Genomic DNA, 26,722 nt, shown 5'->3' with positions numbered 1-26,722 from the left:
TTCACAAATATTAGCTTTTTCCAAATACCTCTTAGTGATCATAATGGGACATGTAATCTGCCCAGTACCGGAAATGTAAACAGTAGTACCTTTCTTGTATCGATCAGTTTTACTTTTCTGAACATTAAGAGTCAAATAATCATCAAAAATTTGAATGTCTGACCTTCTAAGATTAACAAGCTCTGAAAACCTTAAAAATCCGGAAAAACTAAGAACGCACATACAGGCAATTCTAAGATCAAGTAAATTACAGCTGTTGTTACCATACAATAGACAAATATTTTTAAGAATGTCTGGAGAAATAGGTTCCTTTTGTTTCTCCCTCGGTGTCCAATAGATCTGTGGCATCCTTCCCTTGTTGAAATAGGAAGGAATGAAGTACAAGGATCGGGAAATCCACACAATTTATGTGTCCAACTTATAGCGTAAAAAGCTTCATCTATTGTAGCTACTGAGTTACATGTATCGCCGAGATGAATCAAATATAGGGAAACGTTATAGTCTGAGGCTGGTAGTGAAGAGATGTTATAACGTGAACACCACTTACAGAATCTATTGAATGCTCCGCTGTACTTTGTGCGTGTATTCTCAGCTTTTGATTTTAAACAAGTTTCCGGAAGTCTGCTAGCCAATGGCTCTAAAGAAGGTTCCGCGCACGCCCAGGAAGTAGTCCATTTTCCTTGATTAAAGATATCTGAAAAACTTGAAGATAAAACCAATCAAATAAGATAGCTTCAATTATAATCGTCAGGTCTCTACATCCCATTTTTCATTCAAATCGCTGAATAAATTGAACAGTACTAGTCCGTTTTTAACTGTGTATTTAGTTTTCCGTAACATCTACAGTATAATAACGATGTAATCGGATATATAAAAAAAAAAAAAAGAATGATCGACTGTGTAATCATAATTTTACAAGACAATTACAAATCTTAAATAGTTCATCTGTACATAAACAAAACCAGACCGTGCCAGCTTTATCAAGAATATAAATAATCTTGAAAGGGCCATGTCTGAATACATACTAGACCATGCCATCTTCATCAAGATACATATCTTGAAAAGGCCATGTCTAAATACAAAAATACTAGACCATGTCAGCTTCATCAAGACACAAGTCTTGAAAGGACCATGTCAGCAATCACAATGATAAATAATACAGTTTCTTCACAGCATCAGATGTAAAACAATCATAATAGACCGCGCCTGCTTCATCAAGATAGACATCTTGAAAGGGCCTCGTCTACAACTGCTCAGCGCAAAGCCTTATTGCCAAAACTTTAGAGTTGAAATTATCTGAACCGAATAAACCATTTTTATTATTAACTCCATGACAAAACACGTTTTGGTATGGCGCAAATTCTAATACATCAGTAACATACTCTCTACATTTCATATCTGCATCGAACAGCAGTGTCCAAAAAGGAGCGGAAGGCCACTTCGGCACAATAAGAGTTCCAATAGCTCTGCAGTGTAATATATGCTTGATCACTCTGCTAACTAAATTAATTGGAGGAACTAACCAATTATTTTCAAAATGCCAAGACTGTGAAAATGCATCGACAGCTTCAGAATTTGGATACCAAAACAATGAATTAAATCTCTGTAATTTAGCATTTTGAGCGTTAGCGAATCGATCCACTGTATGTGGACCCCACATGCCGTCTATAAATTTAAAAAACTCATCAGTAGTTTGCCAATCATCAAAATCAATAACATTTGATAAATAATCAGCTTTCGTATTGTCCTCTCTAGGAATCCAAACTATGCTTAATGAAATAGCAAATTCGACACACTTCGAGAATATATTAAAAGCTAAACTCTGTAAATGAGGCTTTGTGCTACCTTTTTGAACAATTGTGACACAGTTTTGGTTATCTGTGTGCCATCGTACTGCTTTTCCTGATAAAGAAGCTGCAAAGTAATTTAATGCTAAATCAATCGCTTTTAATTCTCTCCACGTAGAACTCATCAATGACTCAGATTCTGACCATGTATGGTGTACGATTTTTTCGTCTACTTCAACCGTATATGCTCCTGCTGCAACATTGCTAGCATCTGAAAACACTAACACAGAATCGAAGGCAAAGATTCTGCAATTAAACGTTTATAATTCATTTTTACCAAGTTATTTGTCCAGAATTCTAACTCTGTTTTCACCAAATCTGGAAATGCAAGATTTATTACATAATCCCAATGACCACGGCTCTCTACAGCTAAATAAATATTTCTCGTCATTAAGCTGCAAACACAACCATAAACAGGCGATAATGAAATAATCTGTCAGGCAAACTTTGCTAGTTCTCGAGCTGTAAAATTAGGAAAAGAATTAATCAGGAAATTCAAAGTCGACTGAACTTCTTCTACTCTTCTGTTCGGAATGAATAAAGAATAACTCTTTGAGTCCCACAGCAAGCCAAGCCACTCTATGGACTGCACTGGCTGAAAATTTGACTTTTCTATATTTATCAATAACCCAGCTTGCATTAGAGAATTGTGAACAAAGTTTGAAGCTTTCCGTGTGATTTCATAATTTTTACCGAACCCCAGCCCATCGTCTAGATATAAAACAATATCTATGCCGTGGGTTCTCCAGTGTTTAACCAATGGCCTTAAGCATTTTGTAAAAATATACGGAGCTGAAGTCAAGCCAAAAACTAAAACGTTGAAACAATAATACTGACCCTTCCAATAAAAAGCAAAATAAGTAAGTTGTTTTCTGCAAATATCGATGTGATGGTAACCAGATTTTAAGTCAAATTTGAATAAAAAACAATCTTTGTTGAAAAAATTTAAAGCAACATTCCAGTCTTCAAACTTAACTTTTTTCTTATCTACAAATTTGTTTAATTCACTCAAATCTAATATTAGTCTCCTTTTACCTGAACCTTTGTTATGTGCAACACTGAGTGGACTGACAACAAAAGGCTGAAAAGGAACTTTTTCTATACAACCGCTTTCCAAAAGATCTTTTATAGATTGTTCTACAAATTCAACATTGTCAAGAGCAGATTTGTTGTTCTTGAAATTCATAGGAGGAGGAGGTCTCTGAAAAGGAACAACGTATCCATTTTTTATAATATCAATTACGAACTCGCTAGCTCCAATACTCTGCCAATACTGGACATTTTTCGCCAGACTGCCTTTGACGCCTTTGCTGCAAACAGAGCTATTTTCAAAGTAAGCAATATGCTTCAAAAACAAGTTTATTTGATTATCCAAAAGCGATTGATTTTGATCAACATACTTCTCTACTGATCTATTTGTTAACGCCAACACTGGAGGCGCTGGACTGGACTGAAGGCGCTGTGCACTGGGATTTCCAGTGTCCGTATTTTCGGCAATTGTAGCAGATATCGTACGGCGAGGGTTGTCTACGTTGCTTTGTGTAGGGACGAAAGGAACGCTGAAAGGACGTAGGAGCAGGACTGCGATCGTCAGAAGGAGTAGAGACAGTTGCAGAGGGTTTCTTGTAAGGACGATAGCGCCGTCTCTCTCTGAGCGTGCGGGGTGCACGGTTTTCAGCTTGTCGCATGCGCTTCTCATCGTCCGAGTCAGAGGCGAGGTCGTCACTTTCATATTCCCGCACTGTTGTCCAACCGGCCGGAGACTTGTCAGCAATGCGAATGAGTTTGTTTCTCCTAGACAACTTTGTTATAATAGAAGAAACAATACTGGCCGATGACGAATCTTTAACAGACAAACGTTTCTGTAATTTTGATAAATCACTCAATATTTCTGAATTGAAATTGAACTGAATTTTGTTCCCTTCGTGATTAAAGTTAACGGATACTTCTTTCTTTATTTGCTTAGCTAAGGAGTCAAAGTCATTACCAGTGGAAAGCTGGTCCTTCAGGTTCTCAAGTTTTGAATCCAAATAGGATTTGAACAGGTTAAATGTGTCAGCAATATCCGACGTGGCCTCTGGTCTGCTGGGCGCTGTATTTGAAATTCCAGGTGCCGTAAGAGTGGAGGGCTCGTCAAGAATAGAGTCGTCCATAGGCTGGTCTCTAATTTCAGCTAGGAAATCTGTAGTCTGCCTCGACGACATAGAGTTAGATTCTCGTAGTCTGTTGCAAAGTGGCATCGAACTTCGAATAACTTAAAAACCCCGAATCCTACTTTATATGTGTACAATTCATGCGTAGCACGGAATAATTCACCCTATTCACCCGTAAACACCCGTAAACAGCCAATCGATATGTAATATCGACACGCCCACTTAATTCAAAACAAACACACGTGTTTTCAGTAACTTTTATAAATATATATATATTTAAGGTTCAGATTAGCATGTATAATGTGTGTAAAAACTGACGGGAACTAATTAATCTTTCTTCTCTTGACACTAAATCTTGCAGGGTTTTTTAACTTTGTAAGAAAGTTATGATTTATTTTATAAAATACCTACAATTAATTCAATGAAAAGTAAAAAAGAAGAAAAAAACATGAGGCTCATTGGCTACATCTCTCACCTGAGCAACAATAGGCAATATAAAATCAACTAAATGGAGTCATAATACAAAATATCTGGATAATGTAGTTTAATACATGTAGATCCTTTATAGATAAAAATCAACTTCCCCCTGGATATTCTTTCGTTATGATCAATTCCATTTTCTAACAGGATGATTATATAGTCATATTACATGTTGAGCATTGTAGTTCTTAAAAAGATCCTAAACAATTGTTTATATAAAGAGATATAAACCTTCATCAAACTCTAAACCCCAAGAATAATCCTGCGGTGAAAGTATAAGCAAATCTAAAGTAACAATAATATGTTAAAATGCTTGCATATAAGTTAAACCATATATTATAACATTTAAGATTTTGTGAATAATTAAAATGTTCTCTCTTTTGTAAAACTGCACCCTTAATGTGGCCTTACCCTACTCATTAAGATTTTGATTTTGAAGTTTCAGCTTTTCTAGGCAAATGGTTTTTAGAAGAAGATTTTTAAAGATTTTTTTTCCTATATATTGCTATGTAAAAGGTTGCCCCTCCCGCTGTAGCCCCACCCTACCCCTGTGGATTATGATTTGAACAAACTTGAGTCTACCCTACCTGAGGATACTTCCACACAAGTTTCAGCTTTCCTGTCCAGTTGATTCATGAGGGAAAAAAATTAAAAATTAAGAGATTTCAATAATTCCTTATTATCTACCCTTGAAAAATGGCACTGTTCGTAGTTTTCCCAATTTTGAATCTCCTTTGCATAAGGGTGTTTGTGCCAAGTTTGGTTGAAATTTATAAGCTCTATGTATTTACACTATGTATAAGGCATAATAGTCACACAAAGGGACTACTAGTATATTGACCATCATCAAATGCAGGTATTAATTGTTTTAAAATGTGCTAATGGAAAAATCGACTTCAAGTTGGGATTTTTTTTCAACCGTGAATCCTTTAGAGCATCATTCGACCTTGAACATGTTTGTGACAGTGTTTAATAATAGTTTGTTCACCCACACTTCGATGCACGAGGTGAGGTGTCAGCTCTGAATATCAATGACGCCTGACCAGAAAACGTTAGGGAATTCAGAGAGAAATTCCTGAACACAAAGATTAAAAGTTCAACTCGTTATCACACTTTGACTATTTAATTAATCTAAACTAATAAATCACATCAATGTTTCTTTCAAATACGTCTGAAGATTTTTTTTAGATAAGAAAGATACTGTTTCGATGATATGATGCATGAGGACTAAGTCTTATTGATCTACGACTTGAACAAACCACTTATATTTTTTATACATGACAAAATGATTATAAATTGTTAGTATTTATATCAATAGTAATATCAGCTGCAATATAACCTTTTAATATTTTTAATATAATATTTATCATACATTGAAAACAATTAAACAGGCAATATGCATATAAACAAATTGGAACAAATACCCCAAATATGATATAATATCCCGATTTGGGATATGATACCCAAAATGGGATATAAATTTGAAGTGCAAGAATAGAAATTTTTGATTTGATAATTTTTTAATTGAATCCGTTGAAATGTATATCAAATACAACAGTTTGTGGTTAACAAGTTTTCCTATAACCATTTAGTTTGTCAGTTTGAAGATTTTGGATAAACTAAGGGTTCAATCTCCGTAATAGTACGGTTACAGAAAGAGTTGTTACATTTCATCTATTCTAATGCGGATTTGCCACATTTTTTAGCAAAATAAAAATTTTCTTTTTTCGCACATTTATATGCCATTTGGGCGATTGGTCCAAATCTGATATATCAGTATGCTCTCTCCATGAACTTTTATTGTCTACGCATCTGGATGATGATAAAACATTCATTTTGTAATTCATTGACCTTGACATGCAGACCATATTCCATTAATAATTTCACGTTTCGCATGACCTGAGAAGCGTCGATCAAGACTGTCATACTAAGTAGTAAAATTGATGATTAATGTCGAAAAACCCTTTATTGTGTCAGATGCATGTCATATATTATGATTTTAATAAACCATTTTATATGGCTCTGCGTTTCTTTATCCTTCGAAAATATCAGAAGAATTAAAAGTTTAACTGTAATCAAAGAATTATTAATACCTGAATTATTTATATCCTTATGTTAGTGTCATTAATATAAAAAAGAAACCAGTATGGTTTAATACCATTATTTTTTAAATCATCTATATTTATACTATACCTCTCTCAAACATTTTCAAAATGTTTCAGATGTCAGAGACTGGCGATTTCTTTTCTAACTATACTATATTTGTTTTGGCCTGATATGTTCACATTATCTTTGTCGTGTCTAAAGCACATAAGAAAACGTTCATAGTGAAATTATAACTCTGCAATGCAGTAAACTATGAACATTTTGTAATTTGTGAGGAATTTTAAAATGATGCACAATTCTGCGGTAAATATGTTACATGATTTGCATCTCAATAATAAAGCAGGTGGGTCTTTTAATAAAGCAGCAGGTGCGTGTTTGAATAAAATCGTCGTAATATTTGAATTCTTCTAATCCTTGAAAATCATGTAAATCATACTATGCTGCCGTACAGATTTATTGATGGCTTCATAGGTCATTCACATTTATTTATTAAACAGTGTGACTGGTCATTTATCAATTGTTTCCAAATGTAAATTATATGACATGAGTATGATATGATAGAATCAAAAGAAAATAGATGCAAATCAGTCTTTATGGTCCTTGTATTGGTTTAATGAAATATACACGTTCAAATATGAATCATCAATCAGCCTTGAAACCAAAACACTGTTATGGTTAACAACATGCCTTGTTAACTCAAATCAAGGCCGAAAGACAATGAAAGACAAATTTTGAAAGATTCTTTAACGAGTTTAATGCACAAATCAACCCAGACTAGAACCTTTATTCTGCTTTGTATACATGCGCATTTATTTGCATGTAAATCGTAGAACCAAGTGGACATGTAACATTGTTGTAGCTCTGTTGATACATGTACTAGCGATAATAGATTACATTTGTATATCTGCCCTGTAATATCAGACATATATTGTTCTCTATGTATCTTTTGCTAACAAATCTTTCTGATAGACACTGTAGTCGTCCACTTTGCAACAATACTTCTGTTTCAACTTGAAGGTAGATATTTGTCAACCCGTTATGTTAATTTCTATTTTATCAGCAGGAAACTAGAAATGGAAAAATATTTATTTTGCATTTATAAACATTTTATTATATTCACGGCACTTTGTCAAGTATATCGGTAATTATAATGCCCAAGACGTTTACAGAATGATATGAGAAAACCGGGTTTGAAGGGTCACTTACTTGACAAATAAATCATTGCATTTAGCAAAAGGGGACATGATAGAGATATCGCCTCTTTTGTGTTTTACTTTTGATCATAAACTTTATGCAAATTTTTCCTTCTTTAAAACATAGTTTTAATTTAGTCTGTGCTGCAAAGATGAATGAGACGACCTTTGTAGGCAGACGTCTTCTTAAAAATACAAGGTCATTTTCGAATAGAAATGATGATAGTTAATTATTGGTTAATATTTGATCAAATAATGATATGAAAAAAATTAACATTCTATTATTCATTTAATGATTCATACAGTTCAGTATATATTAAAAGCGTCGCTTATTTATATTCTGGTGTGCGCAATTCACTTTGTGAAGTTTAATGAACTTCTCGCTCTTGTAATACTAATCTAGCACAACTAGTGCATGAACACGAAAAACAACAATTATGTTAATAATTGTATTTATGTGTTGAATGCTATAATTTTATTTGCTGATTTATTGTATTTTTCATGTTTATGTTTGATTAGATAAGTTGCATTTCTTTCCCAGGCCTTGTTGAGGTCGTTGGCCATATTATGTAATTTCCCTGCAGTGGTCACTGTCCATGTCTATTTTTAGCCCAAATTCCTAGTCTAAAAACCTCCCAGTGACCTATTATGTAATTGCTAAAAATTCCATGGTGTAATTCTCCCCAAATTTAATTTAATAGCCAATCAAATTAAGCGATACGGTCACGTGGTTTGATGCGGTCAGTATCTGACCAGTGAGAGTAGGGTCATTCTGTCTTCATCTATGAGAGTGTTAGCACGAGTAATGTTTTGATACATCCACCACCATCCCCGTTTCTCCACTCCAATATTCGAAAGTTGCATACATGTATTATTAATTTGCATATGGCATATTTTATTTTTGAGGTGCCATCTTTTTGCTGGTTTTGTATATATTGTATATAATTTTGAACAAAATATTGTTTTTCTGTATTTTAAGGGGATCAGCATATTGATAAGTTATTTAACATTTTGTGTGAACAGTTTTGGGTCTGATCCCCTACTATGTTGTTTATATTTTTCTTTACTTTCGTCATTTTTAATAAATGACATATTTCATCATGCACAAGTGTTGAGTTCATTTATCAGACAGCAAAACGGAGCTGCGGTGAGGTTGTGCAGCATGAGAAAACATAAATGTAGTTTATCTCAAGAAGTCATTACTTACCAACTGATATAAATAAAGAATAAAGTTCAAGACATAATAACATTTGGTTCCATTAATAGTTTCAAAAACAGTATATTGTATGGCTTAACTAATTTAGCTAATGATATCATATACAAGTTTGAATATGTTATTTTCAAAGAAGTTCTTCTCTTGAAGACCGAAAGTGAACGTTTAATTGGGCGTTTTGCCTTATGGAACAAACATGTTTGCTTTGCAAGTTGTTTTGTTGGGGGGGGGGGGGGGGGGGTTTCAGGTACATGTACCAAAATTAATGGTATATGCACAAGTACATGAATATATTCGAAATTTGAACAATCTTTGATTTGTTTTTGGTTTTTTTCGATTTTTCTTTGTTCTTCTTCATAACTCTATATTATTAGTTATCCAGGTCTAATCAAGGGTGTACGGGATTTACCCCGGGTTGTATTCCATACACTCTGAGGCCGCAGGTGCACTTGTACAGTTAACAAGAGTTGCATTGTGACGTCACATTTTACTTACATGTCGGGTGTACGGAAATTTACACTCGGCTTGTTAGCTAATCAAATCTCATGTTGCAAGCTACATTTATTACTTCGGTGAAAATGAAAGTTTTCTTCCTACAGCTTAATTAGTGTAATTTCCTGTGCCTGCAATCTGTTAATGACGTTGGAGATATTAACGCCCACTACAAAATATAAAGTACATGGGCCATCATTTTTCAATTAATGTCGACTTCTTCACACATAGACTGCGTGTGTAAATCTCCCATGTTTATTAATTGTATATACATTGTAATATGCCGCTTGAATTAAAAAAAAGTTTAAAGAGTCTCGCATAATGAGTGACATTGCTGTTTTAATTATATTTGATTTGTTTAGATTTCATTCATAAACCGTTATTTTCTGTAAGCATTTCCTTATATTATATTCGATTCATCCATTTAATTATCTATGACATGCAGTGGTGATTACATACAGACCGGCCTTGCGTGATGGGCGAAATAAATATCGCCCATCATTAGTCATTTGTGTCCACTTTTCAAAATAAAATGAATTGTCAAACCATAAACGTGCAGGTCCCATTACAACGGACTTTTTTCTGGAAAAAAATCTAGAAATTATTTCTTCATTCATTATCACTGCTTTTAGCGATATCGCAAAACTTTATTAACAACCAAATAACTGCTTTGTTGCGATATCTGTGTAAATCGTAGAACTTACCAATACATGTATCTTGATGATAAGCAGTTATCGTTCTACAAAGATTTTCTTCAAAATATTCAGTATCATTGAAACAAAACAAAAATTTAAATCTGTTAATAACGGTATGATGAACATGTGTCATTCTGACAATCTTTAAGTAGACTGCATTAGTTTTGCAAATGTTGCCATAGAACAGAGAGAGCTAGTACTAATATAGCCACCGGACATCAAGCCGTGTACAAGTCTTCGTACCTCCTCCTAGTGGATGCGATGTATATTAAAAATAAATTTCGCATGAATAAAGGTTTTGGTTTTATGAAACATTTTTAGAGGGGAAATGAATTCACCACGCCATGCAATTAAACATGGATTGCATTGAATAATGCAATATTTTGCATTACAGTTTCGAAAAATTTAATATAAACCTACTTTTGTAAAACACATTGTCGGAATTTTCCCACTTTTATTTATTTTTCCACCAGATTAAAGATATTTTTATTTTGTTTGAGGGATGTCTTTTCTTCGACAAAAGCTGGTTTTATAAGTATACGAGGTAAAAATATTGTTTAATCTATAATTTTTCTGACCTCGGTATTTAATTTCTTTGAACAGTTCTGAAACTGTATAAGTACAATCCATCACCATAAACACCTTTTTACCAAAAATACATATTTTTGCTAATCTTTATTCGTCGCGACGCGTTGATTAGAGCAAAGACATGTGTACTTTGCAAAGCAATGTGTCTAAATTCAAAAGATTATCAATCTTTAATCAAATGTTTAACCTTTTTGATCACGGGTAATGACCGATCATGCTATTTTTGTTCTCAGCTGTTAATCATCTTTGAACAACAAGCCCGGCACAAGACATTTTTAATCCATAATACCGTAAAACATGCCAAAACCTGATTTATTCCTAGAAACCGTCAATAAAATTTGTGTAATTGAGAATCAAATACTATTTTTGCCTGAAATAAACTTTTATTTACAATGTCGAGTGCACTTTTTGTAGGATTTCTCATTAAGCATTGCGTTGAAAAAAACGTACAAGAATTCTAGTCTGCAAAGGGGTAAATTTCCATAAAATGATTACTTGAGTACTTTTAAATCATTTTATTTGTAACTGTGTCCATAAAAATTTTACATCGGATAAATTTACAAAGTTATTGTCACCATATCTGGCATGAACCATTTTTTAACTCTAAGTATTCGACGTAATATTTACAGACAATGTAAAACCATTAAGGGACACACAAGGGACACACAATGAAAATTAATCTCAAGAATGCCCGACCGTGAAGTTGAGCATGCGTATTACAGAAATACGCGTAGTTTATAATAGTGCAAGCTACCCTTAAATAGAAGAATTCAGAGAGATTACACAGAAAGCTGACAATTTATCATTCAATTATTATCAGAAACACACAGAATAATCCCGATTTAAAAAGAAAACCAATGATTTAATTTTCTGTTGGTCATAATAGTAAACCTGTATATTTAGATTCAGGTTTGTTTTTACCTCTATCACAGACAGACTTATAATAGACACATTCTATAACAATGGGGACTAGTGCTGTACATAAATATACTAGGACCATTTTTTTCTAAGTGAAGTGAAGGCGACGACTTGTATAAATGATATTGTAACCAAGTTAACTGATGTCATGAATCATATGGATAAGGAGAGGGTAAAACAGGAGATCTAGTGAAATAGGACGACATTCATTTGATTTGTTTAGAAGCCATAATGTCTAAAATCATTGTGTATGGCTGAACATTAGAATTGCTACACCATTATCGACTTGACTGTTACAAAGGGTAAAACTATGGAGGTACTTTTTTCTAAAGAAGTACTGCGGTTCCCTAAATTAATGTGTTACAGATAAAATGGATAAAACAAAGTTACAGATTTCGATGCAATTTTTTTTTACATGCAACGTTGTACAAAAGGCATTGTAGACTTTATCTGGAAAGTTTGTACTGACTTCCATACGACCATGGAATAAATTTGAAAACGAATACACAGAAAAATGTGGCAGACTTTTCAAAATTGGAATCCTCATTGTTGTGAAAAACGACCTCCTTGAATCAACATTATATTTGATGTGAACGTTAAGAGTCAGAACATATCTTGAAAATTGGCATTTCCGTTTTTCTTTCAAAGAGGCATATTTTTTTTGATTAACTTTAGGAAGAAAACATAAATGCGCTTGAAATTTAAGAACGCCTTATACATTTTATTTCAAATAATTAGTTGAGTGGTCTCCAGTTAGAAGGTTCGAATTTCGGAACAGTTGTAATTCTATAAAATATTTCTCTTAACCGCAAGGTAAGGTAATGTATGTTGATAATTTTGGAAATACCAAAATGAAGTTTTTTGCACGTGTGCTTAATTTTTTTCAACATTACTTACTGTTTGAATCCCATGTTATAAACTTGAATACTTATTATAAACATTCAATACATTTTAATACAATCTACGCGCATCAAGATACAAGTATAGTATAGGTTATTAAAACAAACATACATTTGCATAAAAAGTATGAAACGGGTATAAAGCAAAAGGTCGATGAAAATGCCGGGGTTGGCGGGTGGTTATATATAATATATATAAAAACTAAGAAAAAACCTTATTAATGTTGCCCAACTTTGATCTTTGGTGCTGCTGTTTACCCAATACATATACCTGAATATAAATTATTCCATTGCGTCCATTGCATTGAATTAAAACAAAAGAAACGCCTTCTTTACTCTTCATATTATAAAGCGGATTTATGAAGAACACAATTTTGACAAAGCGTATAAAACCGTTTATTTTGGACATGAATACTGTTTTATACATTTTTGAATGCTGTATTGCAACCAATACTTATCAAAGTTAGTTGCAATACAATAACTATACAATATCATAAATAATGCGATACAGCCCTTATTGTCTCTTTAATAAAGACCAAGCACTCCCTCTATCAGCCAGACTCAACGCAAAATTTCATGCAATAAATAAAGCTAAGAATTAGATTTTTATGTACAAGTGCTAATAAAAAGGACTTCTGACATGTTAAAGGAATAAATTATAGGTTAAAATGCCTTCGTCATTGTTCAAACTATTAAATAGTTTTTGTCGATTTTTAATATATTTTAAAAGAATTTTAGAATAAACTTTTAGACATATTTTATGGTGCTACAGTCACTTTTTTAATGACTGTTTACCTAATCTTAGTTATTATTTATTTAAACATATTTAGGTATTTTTTCTCCCAAATGGTTACTAAGGCCTGTTTTCGGAAACGTTACAATGGAAATTAAATAATTTTGAAACACCCCCTACAAGATCTGCACAAGGGGTTAATTTTAAAACCTCTTAAAAAGAAGAACTTTGTATTGAGTTACAAAAAATGATCAATTTTTAAAGTAAATCGGGGTGTATATATATATATATATATATATATATATATATATATATATATATATATATATATATATATATATATATATATAAAAGATGGAATGCCAGTGTAAAACTGATAGAATTATGTTTGTTAATTTAAAGTCGATCTGATCGGTGATCTGTTGAACCTGCCTCCATAACAAGTATTTATAGATTTTATTTTTATGTTTGTAATTGTTTCTATATTTCAATTATGGTTCGAGCGACCCGATGAATATAATAACACTTGTTAATGTAGGAATTTTTCCTTGCGGTTTCTAAAGATCAGTTTAAGAGTGTTGAGCTTTCTTTAGAATACAACTGAAGAAAGACAACCCCTGAACTGATATTATAGCAGCCAAAAACAACGCTCATATTCTGTGGTGTTTGGTGTATTTTAGTTTACTCAAACGGAGGGTTAAAGGAGTTTTTTTTGTCTTTAATACTCTTTACGGTTAGCTCAGAAGATTCAGCCAAAGTGTTTGAAGTCAGAAGGCAGTAGAACGGACGAACATTTGCAAAACATTTCGAACATCCTATTGAACTGGTGTAACTGTATGCGAAAATACAGATGTAATTCCGTTTTGATACTATAGTAATCAATTGTCAGGATATAAACGTCCCGACATTTATATCAATACTGTTAAAAGTATGAAACAATTAAGAGATGTCATGATTCTAATGTCACAATTTCCTAGCATTCCAGGAAGAATCCAAGATATCAAGCTCTAAAAGCACGGTCGTTATTTATAAATATTTTGATCAAGTAAAGAATAGTGGTACATGTAAATTGCTACTACATTTTAGAAAGACCTCTGCATTATTATGCACTTTTAATCATGGTTAACTGGTAAAGCTTGGAAAGTGAACAGGAGTGCCATTTTGTACTCTTTATTTGTAGAATAATGTAGCTTACTATTTCCATTTCAAACTGATGTTGTAGGCTTTCCTCAATCTTTGATGTAGAAAGTATTTCCGCAACATATTCAGGCGAAAAGTTTTTAAAGTTGGGCAATAGTTTCAAAATGCACTGATTCATAATATGTATATATTAATGTTTGACCTCACAAAAAGAACGATCGATTTCTTGATTTGTTGTTAAATAGAATTCAAGATTGTTTAATGACGGGGCTACCATTAATATAGAAACATTTTACTTTGAAAAACATCAAAAATATAAATAAATTTGTTATAAGAATTATTATAAAATCATTAAAAGATACCTTTTTAGAAGATAAAGTGTGCTCTGTTCTCCATCCTGATGAAGTGAGAAAGGGCTGCATAACAGGAGGCTACGTTTTACATTAAAAATAACTTTGTAGAGATATTTCCTTGTAAGATTTGTGAGAACAATAACTTGCCAAATGATATGCAAGCACGCTTTCAAAAAGAAGTGTACGTTGTTGAAAACGGGACTCCCATGGATCAGAAAGATGCCTAAACGGGAATTACAACAACTTTTAATTTTATGAAGAATGCAAGAAAAGGCCAAAATTATACAAATTAATAACAAACCATTTAAGTTTATATCTTGATATAAATGATACTTTATGGACTAACCCATGATGATGTATTGCAGTGGGTATGTCAACGCTAGTTCGCTGCTTGGGTCACTTTGATTTTGTCACGGAAGTGAAGTGATCCATAGTTCGCACCATTAACTTATGTAGTACGTAAAGTTTGAGCAATGTAAATATATAATTTTGCCATGGTCAATGCAATATCCAGTGCAATAAATGATTAAAACAAACTGCAATAAACAAAGCGAAACAAAGGTTCATGATTGGTATTCGTCATCAGTGGTCTCGCATATTGAGTAAAATAATTATATATTAACCAATATGCTCTAGCAAATTATTTATTTTTCTCGCAAGACTCAATGCAATATCAAATATATGATTCAAGCATACTCAATTACATACACCTGCACATTGCATGTAAATTACATGAAGGTGTATAAAACAAATGTTCGTTACGTTAACATTTAATTAATATTGAGATGAATCATTATTAGCAAGAAGCAAAATCCGCCTAACACAGTCCTTATTCTTTACCAGTGTTGGGATCGGATTTGTTAGATTTCTAAGACTTAACAGACTTTATACATTAGCTCTATGCTAAAACGATTTTATCTCAATAACTGCTGCAAAGCGATTGGTGTTATCCAAGGTACTTCTTAAAAAATTGATATCATTTTGTTTACAAATATTGCTGACGCAATAAAATCAATGTCAATCTGATGCAATTTTATGAAAACTATAGTTGCGAAATTGGCATACTTTAACGATAAGGGGTGAGCTTTGTTTAGAAATCAAATGAAAAGATATGCTTTCTGAAATAAAACGATTGATAAAGTTCAAAATGATGTCATGTAGCAACGCGATATTTTTAAAATCGTCTGTGTTTCTTAGAGAATTAAAAAGATCATCAGGAAATAGACAAACACAAGAGCTGATTTTTCAAAAAAAATTAAACGGACTTAATTCCTGTAAGACAAATGTTAATTTTAAGACTCTTTACCGTTAATGGTTCAAATGCTAATAATCAAGGTTCGAAGTGTTCACTCAGTATGGTGATTATACTATATGATATAACACATTTCTTTGTCTTGCTGTCGGGATGACTGATTTCCAATTAATTTTCAAGTAATTAACATTGATATATTGTCCTTAACCTCTGATTGCGATCCGAGAATTGACCTTAGCCAAATATTACGAACACTATCAGTTTTTGATTGAATTTCATCTAGAGCTTCGGATTGTTTAGGATGAAAAATTATACTGTGGTTTCATCAATATTCGTTGAATACCAATTTTCGTGGATTTCGTGTTTAAGTTTATCCATGAAATTAAATGTTCATTGAAGTTCAGTTTCTACTATCAATTTGTATTGAAAGGATCATTGGCCATGAATTTACGTATCCTTGAACATGTGACTTTCACTTTATCCACGAAAATTGATACCCTTGAATATTAATGAAACCACAGTATTGAGACAACGTTCCTTTCAGATTGTTAAAAGACTTAAAACAATGTCGAGGAAAAAACAAAGAGCAGATTCAAAGTAAGTACAATCTCTCGTAAGAACAATCCAGAAACCAATATTCCAAAGACTCTTGTTTCCTGTCATTTTGGCCATTTTGTTATTCTTTCGAAACTATCAAGCAACTATAAAGTCTAATACTTACTTAATTAGTGCTCTTCGTGCTGGCTAGCACATAAGGCTGTTACCAGGGATCTCCATGTTGGTCTGTCCTGTAACCATCTCTGAACTTGTCCCCATTTCAGTTGTTCTCCTTCATGACTTTCTCTATTGATCTTCTCCAGGTCTCTTTTTGGTCTTCCTCTCTTTCTCTTTCCAGTTGGTGTCCACCTCAACCCTTGGGATGGAAGTTGCGTGTATTCGACAAACATGTCCAATCCACTGCCACTTTCTGTATAAATCTTCATTGGAGATGGCGTTCGGCCAGAATATGCGCAATAATCTGCGAAGACATCGGGTCTGGAAAGTGTCAGTCTTATCTGAGATAGCTTTCGCCACTTTCAAAGATTCAGCACCATATAAGAGGACCCCAGACATTTACTTTTGAAGATCCTGATTTTGGTGTTTATGCTGATTCCCAAATGTTTCGCAATGCAGCCCATACTCCTTGGGCCTTAAAATTTCGAGGCAGGATATCAGCTGGGTCCCCGTCTGTAGAGATTTGCTTCCTAGATACACAAAATCATTGACTTCTTTTTTTATCTTTTACTGGTAAATAAGGTCACTGGAGTTTACCTACTAGTGTTTTGAAATTTTATAGAGGGTTTGCATATCCTGCAAAGAAGCGGCTTGTTCTGCTTCATAAGATTTTTTGTATATGCCTTTCGGTCTGCTCTTGAACTCTTCCTTTCTTCCTTGTCAGTAGCTCGACATTCTGCTTGGAGCTGGTCTCTTTGTCTCAAAGATTTAGTTGAAAGAATCTTTTTTCTTTTCTTTTCGCTGTTCTACTTTCTTCCATGTGTTGTCTAAAATCCTTTCTTTATTTCTCTTTTTTTTAGGACCAAGTATTTGTTGTCCATTTTCTAACAGTACATCATTAATTGTCTCTAAATCAATTTCATTCGACTTTATCATGAATAGGGAGAACTTATTTTGGACTTTTTGTTGAAATGTTCTCATAACTTTAGGGTCTTTTAGCTTTTGGGTATTTATAGGAGGTGGTCTTTGGTCTTTCTGTCTTGCTTTCCTGAGCAGTAGTACATCGTGAGATGGTGTGTTGTCTATGATCTTTTGTTGGCTTTTATAGAAAAGCAGTTTTCCTGCGGGTTGTTTTCGGTCGAAGGGCATCTCCTATTGGGGTGAGAAATACACACATCATACCTTCAGTATCTTGTATGGTATCAATACTTCTTCCATCATTTTGTTCTCTGGTAAAATTGATAGCGTTACTGGTTCTAAGAATAACCCCCTGGAATCTATCGGAGAACCAGTGGTTTTCTGTTGGGGTTTTCCATCCCTTAGATGACTGCTTTTCGTTGCTTTCGTGCTCATCTACACAGATTTTCTGCCTGGATTTTCTTTCATGGTCATTTACTTTTCCAAAACCTCCACAAGACAGGGAAGCTATTTGAACCATAGCTGGGGACTAGGATTGCAGGCCCAGGGCATATTCACTCACCGGTGGGCCATGCATGTCGCGCATGTAGGGGCCTTGTCTTCTCTAAGACCTTGTGCTTCTGCTTGCGACCGCAAGGTACCCAATTTCCATCTGTTAACTCTGGCAGAATCCAATATATAGGCCACAATGGTCTATCTGTGGAGAGATAAGACTTACTGGAGGATAAGACTTACAAATAAATTCCGCTCCTGTTTCACAGCAAGCTGCTAGCCAGGTGTGGAGCTGAAAGCAAAAATGGCAAGCTCAGACACAGACAGGCATACACACTGTACGCATCACACAGCAGACACTGAAGTTTAATATCAATCACAAAATCTGCCATTCATATTAATTAACTCGGTATGGGATATTTGTCGATATTAATATGGTATATCATAATTGTAATACATGGTTGTTTTTTTCTTCGTTTTTTTTTTAATTTTTGAACAATGTTTGACCAAAAAATGTGTTTAAAAAATTTTCGGAAACGTAAAATTTGTAATTGTTATAATGTTGAAATTTCACGTTACATGGTTTTAATTTAATTTAATTTTCAAATTATTCTTTTCATCTGGGTGAGCACTTAAAGTTTTTACGTGTAGTCAGTTATTGAATTTATTTGCCTGCAGACGGCAGTGCAGAAAGTGGACGGGAATAATTTAAAAACAATATTTCATCAATTGATCATCTAAACCTTATTTCAGTAGTTATTAAAAATCCTTCATTAGTCTAATAATTCATTGCATTTTTATAAACGCCATGGTATGATTTCTGTGCGCTTCACCAAAAATATCAAGTACTTGTAAGCGAGATACAGAGGAAAGAAGTCGGTGTTATGTTAACAAAGCTCGAGTCATGTAAATATTTTCAAATAATATAAAGTTATGATTACCATTTCTTTGACAAAATAATTTGTGGCAAACAAGAAAAACTGATATAATGAGTTCATTAATGATTTTATGAACAACAAAAAGCAATATCAGATTTAAACTACTTGTGTAAATAATAACAGGACTGAAGTCCTGTTATTAATTTAATTCTCAATTTAATTCTAATCTATGTAACTCGCTTCTAATTCGATATTTGACTTTCAAATGTTGACAAAATTGAACTCAAATCATGTCTCTTTAACCTCTGTTTTATACTTTAGATGTTAACATAAAACCCTGGCTTGGAAGATATAGTTTAGCATTTTTATGATATAGATTCATTACAGAACTATCGAAGAATTCAAATATTTAACATACCGATAAACTACAATGCAAACCTGGGGGCATTCAGTTTGTAAGCATATGCATTATTTTCTAGGTGTACCCTGGCTATCAACCTCTACAAGAATCTTTACATGGATATATTGGGAGGGGGGCTGTCAGTCTGCAGGCCTTTCAAATTTACGCGTTTTAGTTCATTTTTCAGACATTGGTTCGCCAACTCTATTCTTCTATACGTGAATATTTAGTTGTAGGATTATTTTTTTTTATCATTATCGATGATATGTTCATTTATAGTTACATGTTTTATAATATGAATCAATCATACATTCTCAGGAAACTGGGTTTTTTTCTAATATGTAAAAAGATTACTAAAGTCAAAGCCTTACATAAATTGAAAGAAAAGAAGTGGGGTTTTTTTTCTGTTAAAACATTTACTACATCCACAAGTATGTATTATATATCAACATTTACATGTTTTAAATAAAACTATTTTTTACACAGTTTTAAGAATAAAGGGCATCTTGTTTAATTGCAAAAATATTGCTTCCTTTATCGCTGTACAGCATTTACTGTAATCAAGACACAGCTGGTTTTATTAATATTTCAACCAATTCTAATATAAATAATGATAATAATCCCAACTCTATCTGTCCTGTGTAACTGTAACTTTTTATAAGATTTTTCCATAAATGTCATTTTTACCATTTTATGGAAGTGTCAAAGTGATTATGGTTTTATTTATTGGGACATTTATAACGTTGAACAATGTTGGCTGTGGTCTTTTGTTTATTTTTATGCGTTTAATTAAATGAGAATAAATTACTCACGTATTGTGAGTTTGAACATTTGAACTCGTAAACCGGGTGTTTATTAACAACATATTTATTCATCATAGGCTCTTTCAAAACAACTTGATACTGTGTGCAATGAAGGCACTAGATCAACTATAACACTTGATGTGATATGACTGTTTTTCTTATGGTAATTGCGTTAGTATTTATCAGTCGTAGCTGTATATGAATTGACCACAAACAGTGAAAACACTTGTAATAACAGCCATAAAACACAGTCTGTGGTAAGAAATGGCCGTCCACAGCACAAGAATTGCTTTTGTTTCACTGGCAAAATGCAAATAAGAGGTCTAGGGGGCTATCGTTGATGACATTGTAGTCAGAAAAATCACAACAACGATGAAAACATGTTTTACTAACACAAGCCTCTATTTAACAGGGAAAAATAATAAGGTTAAAATTTTTTATGTTAATGAAGAGAATCTATTTTTTACATTCATCTTGAATTTGCTAACATAGCTATAGGGCTTAGAATCTTTTCACAACTGGTTCGAAAATGTTGGTATTCTTCATTTAAGTAAAAACTATAATCGGTCATTTTTTTCTATGCATTACTTTATAAAATTACCCGTATTATGACTTTTATTATTTAAATAAGATTTTGGTCTTTGCTGACAAAATTCCAATCTAGTAGGCTACTTTCCTAGTGTTTTAATCTTTTTTAACATTTAATAATTGTTTTCTTATTGGGTAAATTTATTAGTCAATGGCATGACTCTTAGATATGCATTCACAATTGAATTTCGCTCTCAAAATATTAACTGTTTATTTTCAAATAAAACCATAACCATTTATAATTACTGAGACAAAGTAATTGCAACTTTACTTTTCTGAATAAAAGTAATGGAAATTTTAATGGGGAAATTCCATGGTAGTAGTTGTTGATCCATTAATAAACAATATTGTTATGAGGTAACATTTATATCTATTAAGTATTTTTTCCTTGGTGCATTTAAAATCTAATATATAGCCGAAATTAGAGCTAAACAGTTTTAGAACTGTATAAGAATTACAGTGAAGTGCAAATATATAATTTCTTGTAAAATAACAACATTAATCTAAATAAGTTTACATACCTATAATAGTGTTTACATTGTTAAATTGTGTCTAGCTTTATACTTTTATTTGTTACTATGTGTGAATTATTTCGTGAACTTTTTAGGAATCAAAAGTAGCACAGACCCAAGAACCTCAAACAGTTTACCTTCCATTATCCGGAACATCTCGGGTCTTAGACAAAAAAAGACCGATGTGTTCCGAGAAATCCAAGTGAATCTTCCATATATTAATGTTATTTAATTTTCTTTTATTCAAAGTACTATCGAGAATCACGATAATTTAGTATTAATTTAAAAAGGGTAGTAGAAGGGATATTCAAAGAGAGGTATACACAGTAAAATGATGTCTTTGGTATTGAGATATTTTACAAAGGTAGAGACAATTGCGGGGGGGGGATAAAATAATAAAATATTTTATATATGAAATAAAATACCCACTGACGCGGATTAGAAAACACAAATATTTTTTTATATATATATAATTGTGTATACTTGCTGAAAATTACTGCATATTTTTGTTTTCAAATCTGTTGTGTAGGTTTTTCGCATATAGAATTAGATCTTTTTCAATTGTCTTTAATGTGGCTTTCCTTTTGAGTTGAATAATGTGTATCTAAATTATAAAAAATTATTTACCATCAACATTTGTCTACTTTTATTTCAAAATAGAGGATCAATTTTTTTAGTCAAATCGGTTATTTATTCTAAATAGTAAAAGTTTGAAATCATGTTTAAATTTTAACAATTCAGATTTTCTTTAGGTTTCTTTAATTCTGCGCTTAATCATTTCAGACATTCGATTTGGGGGAGCACCATATATTTCATGTCCTCAATCGAGGAAAAATAAATTGATTTCCTCAAATGTGTCATTTTTATTCCAAGCAGTGAGATGTTCTACTGACCCATATCTCGTGGTCAAGAGAATGAAAAAGAAGCGAACATAATTTAGCTTGACGTTTTTTATTCCGCTCCAATTACTACATGTAGTCATACTCTGCTCCATCTCTGAGGCAATCTACAATAAATGAATTCGTCCGTGGTGAATGTAATTTTTATTCATTTCCTCTTTCCGTCTTTACTTCAGTGTGATTTTACGAGTTATGTACGACTGCATAACCACTGCCAGTGAGCACCGACTGTCATGTGATGAAATTAATGGTCAAACATGGGCAGCCTTGCGCTGCAATGTGCCTCCAGGAATCGGGCTCTAGATGTGGTTTTATGGCATTAAGATGGTTGCGCTGCCTGATTTGATCGTGCTTCTGCAATTCATCATCTTCATTGACTTGATGAAATTGGGTTTATACATTGAGTCATGTTTTTGGGGTATTGGGGTTAGGTTTTCTGAAACTAGGGAAATTCTTCACACGCATGCTGAGGCTTCGCATGACCTTAGGCAGTTTGGTTTTTCGTCCAATCGTCCGAGATTTCACACTTGCTGCGGGTATCCACTCATTATTTTCCTCTAGTTTAAAACCTGTGAAAAAAATTACCCATCTTTAATGCAATACATTTTCATTGTCTGATTCAACCTCAACTTGTTTATCAAAAATTTTACATTAAAAGTGCTTCTATATCTGTTTTGGACCAGAATACAGATCTATTTTTAAGCGATATTTGTCATTTCTATACTGTCGGCATGTGATATCACATCACCTTTTAATAATCGATATTGTTATCCAAAGAATTAGTGAAAGAGATTTTGAGATTGGTCAATTCTTTTTTAAAGAAAAAACTATTACATATCCCTTTTAAAAACGCCAATGTCGTCCCCCCATTATGAATGTCGTCCCCCAATTATGAAGGTGCGTTATCTATATGTTGTCTTACTTTGTTGCACTTCAGTCGTATAAATCCTTCTCATTACTATTTGGCTGTCCTGTGTTATACTTACCGTTTTTCATTATCTTGTCCACCATTTTGATACAGTGACTGTGGGTGCCGTTAGCGACGAAGTGAAGGGCGCTCTGACCGAGGCCGTCCACGGCATTGACATTACATCCCCGTTTCATCAGGTACTCGGCGATCTCAAACCGACCCTCCTCTAGCGCCAACAGAAGAGGCGTCTTCCCAGACCCATCTATACAGTCTATGTTTGCTCCTGTAAAATAAGAATAGTACACTCATTAATCCTCACATTTTGCAGGTTTTTTCCTAAAACAATTAACCATGTCAAATAAATGCATATTAATAATTATTCTAACTTTTATTCGTTAAAATATACAAGTTAGGTATTTTGTCTTCATCGGCGTGGTCGATTTATTGTCAATGTAAAATTTGCATGTACAAGTATGGAGGTCTAGACTCTGAAATTTGTTTTAATAATCTGAATGGCCTTCGTAAGCATACAATTTTGATACCATGTGATGCCCTATAGCTGACCTATTAGCACTGTCTGGTCATGACACCATGAACAATACTGACCCAGGGACGTAGAAAAAGATCATTAATTATTTCACTAACTAAAATGCCAAGATAAATGGTTTTCATGGACTTGGTCCAATTAACTTTTTTTAAAACATCTACGAACGTACATTGAAGAGCGAAAGAGAAGGCTAACATAGGCATTGTCTGCTGCCTATTCCAATTCCGTAATTTATTTGCATAATAAAATATGTTCGCACATCCACGCACATCGTGCCAGATCTGTCGACGTTTCTTTTTAAAATCATATATATGGATAAATGTAATTTTTATGTTGTCATGTTTTATTTAACCTTAGAAACGAAACTGTAGAAACGACCTTGTAACACTGAATTAAACTGAGGTAATGGATCGACGTTAGATTCAATTAGGAAACGATATTCAATTGCATCAAAATGTCTTTTCTATCTTACAATTGTTCTCGATACTCAGATATTTTGAAACTTATTCAATGGTCTCTGCCGTAAGTCTTAAAAGTTACATACTCTAGGGTAAAACAAAGACTCTGGAGTTAATCTGTCTAGAAACCACATATTCTTAAAGCCACAGACTTGATCCATAGTGTGAAAACCACAGAATCAGTTGTCAAACAAATTCTGAAAAACAAAGTTAAGAAACCACAAATGTCGAGGACAGACTAAACCCTACAGACTAGTACTCGATCAGTAGTTGCTATGATACCACAGATTCAGTAAATTTCGGCTCGGGGGTTAATCTAATAATTTCAGACTCCGAGCTCAAATTGAAGAACATTAACTCGGAGAACCGGTTTAATGGTAAAATCCGAAAACTCTAGACGCACTGAACCTCGGGTTAGTGGTAGGAAACTACTAGTAGTCTGAACGCAAAGGCCTCTAGTGACGGCTCAGAAATCTACAGATTGTGAAGTAAATCCAAAAACTTTAAATTTAACACTGACTAAGATATCTGAAATGTCTGAAAATCCATCGTTTCCCCTGTAAATTTGGTTTCTAGTATGAACAATAACTCACCTGATTTAATTAGACTCTTGACAAATTCTAGATCATCCAGTTCCACAGCAATCAGCAATGGTGTTCGTAGATCGTAGCTTATGATGTTTATATTGCATTTGTCTGAAATGTAGGTGTAACAATAACGAGCTGCATATCAAAAACATAGATATATGAATTTAACTTGGAAACAGGTCACAACAATGGCAATTCCAGTTTTTTCTTCAGATCGTCAAGGAATACGATGGGGCTTTTTTCTAATAGTAGTATCAGCATGTACAAGTATAGGTAATGGTCAATACTTACCAAAGGACAAAAGAATGTCCATCATTTCATCGTCTCCATTAATAATTGGAAGAAATAGCAGCGGATTCCCTTCTTCATCGTAAATATTGGGATCTGCTCCTAATTTCAGTTGCTTTTTCACAGTGCTATAGTCCCCATTGTTAACACATTTCACAAACTCTTTGTCAGAAATTGTGTTCACTTCCATTGTAACCGATAGGTATGGAAAAAAAAGTACCACCGATAAGTTCGTGACAGAGTAAGTAGATAGATTAACACGATGGGTCGGCCATCGTCCCCTATTTATACAGGCCAGGTGATGTTCACAGGTAGAAGGTGCACTGGTTACGCATAATGAGTTGCCCAGCCCCTTACTGTGGCGCAGTTGACAGTAATGTTGCTGTTTTATTATTTTCAATTACGTTTATATTTTTTTTCTCCATGTAACAAGAGAGCGTGGATGTAACTTTTCATTTTATTATCTGTGAATATATGTCGAGCAAGTACAAATGCTATACCTGAGTTATCTAGAAAATTGCACACTAGCTTTTTTTCCGCATTCGGTGCCCGTTTGAATATACAAGACAGTACACTTGTATATGCAGCGTGTTAATTATAAAGTAATTTGACTGTTTATTCATTGTAAAAAAAAAAAAAAGGCAATAAGATCTTAAACAAATTAAATGCTAACTATGATTTTGGTAAAAGATTCTGCCCCAAGAAGAGCCGTACATAGTAACTTGCTGAAATACGATATTAATTAGATATGATATTTTTTTTATTTTCAACTCATCTCATTCAAATTTGTATTACATACGCCTTTCCTTCAAAATCCAGTTCAATTTTAAGCGTAATTTGATCCCAAATAAAAGTTATAGGGATATGAATTAAAAGCATGTTTTTCATTATGTTGTCGACTTTTTACGTATTAGAGAAACTGCATTTAGTATTTCAAACTAATATGTTGTGGTTTGGTTAATACATGTACATGTATAAATTTTACGTTAATGCTTTTGAAAAGAAACATCATTACGTTAGCAGGGAAAATAAATGTTTTTATGAAATTATTTAGGCTTACAATTTGTGTGGGGATACGGAATTAATAGCATAGTTTTTCTGTTGAATATTTATGTTTAGGAATTACAATAGAGATGTGTTTTAGAATGTCAAACATATGTTGTGGTTTGCTTTGTAAAACTATTAACTTAATGTTTTTAAAAAATTATTTAGCGGAATGGCCATAAATTGGGAGCTGCATTTATTTTTAATGAATAAGCCGATGGAATTTCCGACCATGTTATATAACTCATACCTAAAGGTCTCACTGACACATGAAATTTAATCATAAGTAATTAAAAACAATATATGACAAGCTAAAGGAGAGGTCTGGGTAATACTTTTAGTAATGATAGCATACGTTATGAACATAATGCGACTAGCGGAACCTCCCATGATCTAAAACTAAAATATTTAGAAATATGAACTGCACACGATGTGGATGTATCAGATTTATAAGTATAACAACGGTACCACATACACATTACTAAAAATATTACGTTACTAAATAACAGCCATCAAGTTGCAAAATTCCCCGCAAAGGCTGGATGAGCCAGCTCTTAAAAGTCAACTTTGTTAAGCTGGTATTGCTTTTGTCCATGGACTGTACATATAGTGATGGGATTAA

General features: G+C 33.2%; 2 protein-coding genes across 3 annotated transcripts; both read right to left on the bottom strand.

The window, feature by feature from the left end:
• Positions 1 to 316: 316 nt before the first annotated feature.
• Positions 317 to 4,256, bottom strand: LOC128191583 (uncharacterized). Of its 2 annotated transcripts, XM_052863716.1 has the most exons (3): positions 3,835 to 4,256; positions 3,248 to 3,690; positions 317 to 702 (listed from the first exon to the last, which is right to left on the bottom strand). In XM_052863716.1, exons 1-2 carry the CDS (start codon positions 4,085 to 4,087, stop codon positions 3,260 to 3,262), a joined length of 684 nt encoding a protein of 227 aa, XP_052719676.1. In that variant the 5' UTR covers positions 4,088 to 4,256; the 3' UTR covers positions 317 to 702; positions 3,248 to 3,259. The 2 variants fall into 2 exon arrangements, with proteins under 2 accessions (XP_052719676.1, XP_052719675.1); XM_052863715.1 differs by having other exon boundaries at positions 3,248 to 4,256.
• An 18,046-nt stretch (positions 4,257 to 22,302) lies between these two features.
• Positions 22,303 to 25,326, bottom strand: LOC128156121 (histone-lysine N-methyltransferase EHMT1-like). The gene is made up of 4 exons (XM_052818139.1): positions 25,060 to 25,326; positions 24,775 to 24,876; positions 23,253 to 23,459; positions 22,303 to 22,835 (listed from the first exon to the last, which is right to left on the bottom strand). The coding sequence occupies exons 1-4, from the start codon at positions 25,244 to 25,246 to the stop codon at positions 22,672 to 22,674; spliced, it is 660 nt and encodes a 219-aa protein (XP_052674099.1). The 5' UTR covers positions 25,247 to 25,326; the 3' UTR covers positions 22,303 to 22,671.
• Positions 25,327 to 26,722: the final 1,396 nt, after the last annotated feature.

This window comes from Crassostrea angulata, chromosome 7, assembly GCF_025612915.1.
Source record: "Crassostrea angulata isolate pt1a10 chromosome 7, ASM2561291v2, whole genome shotgun sequence".
In the NCBI taxonomy this organism is placed as follows: Eukaryota; Metazoa; Mollusca; class Bivalvia; order Ostreida; family Ostreidae; genus Magallana; species Magallana angulata.
This window is presented reverse-complemented; position numbering and strand designations above follow the sequence as displayed.

What these genes read in the sequence shown, in the direction of transcription:
- LOC128191583 (XM_052863715.1), bottom strand. Translation starts at nt 4,087, where the DNA reads ATGCCACTTTGCAACAGACTACGAGAATCTAACTCTATGTCGTCGAGG.
- LOC128156121 (XM_052818139.1), bottom strand. Translation starts at nt 25,246, where the DNA reads ATGGAAGTGAACACAATTTCTGACAAAGAGTTTGTGAAATGTGTTAAC. An exon ending in GGACATTCTTTTGTCCTTTG is followed by an intron (nt 24,877 to 25,059) that starts GTAAGTATTGAC and finishes CCTACATTTCAG; the next exon opens with ACAAATGCAATATAAACATC. An exon ending in CAAGAGTCTAATTAAATCAG is followed by an intron (nt 23,460 to 24,774) that starts GTGAGTTATTGT and finishes CTTATTTTACAG; the next exon opens with GAGCAAACATAGACTGTATA.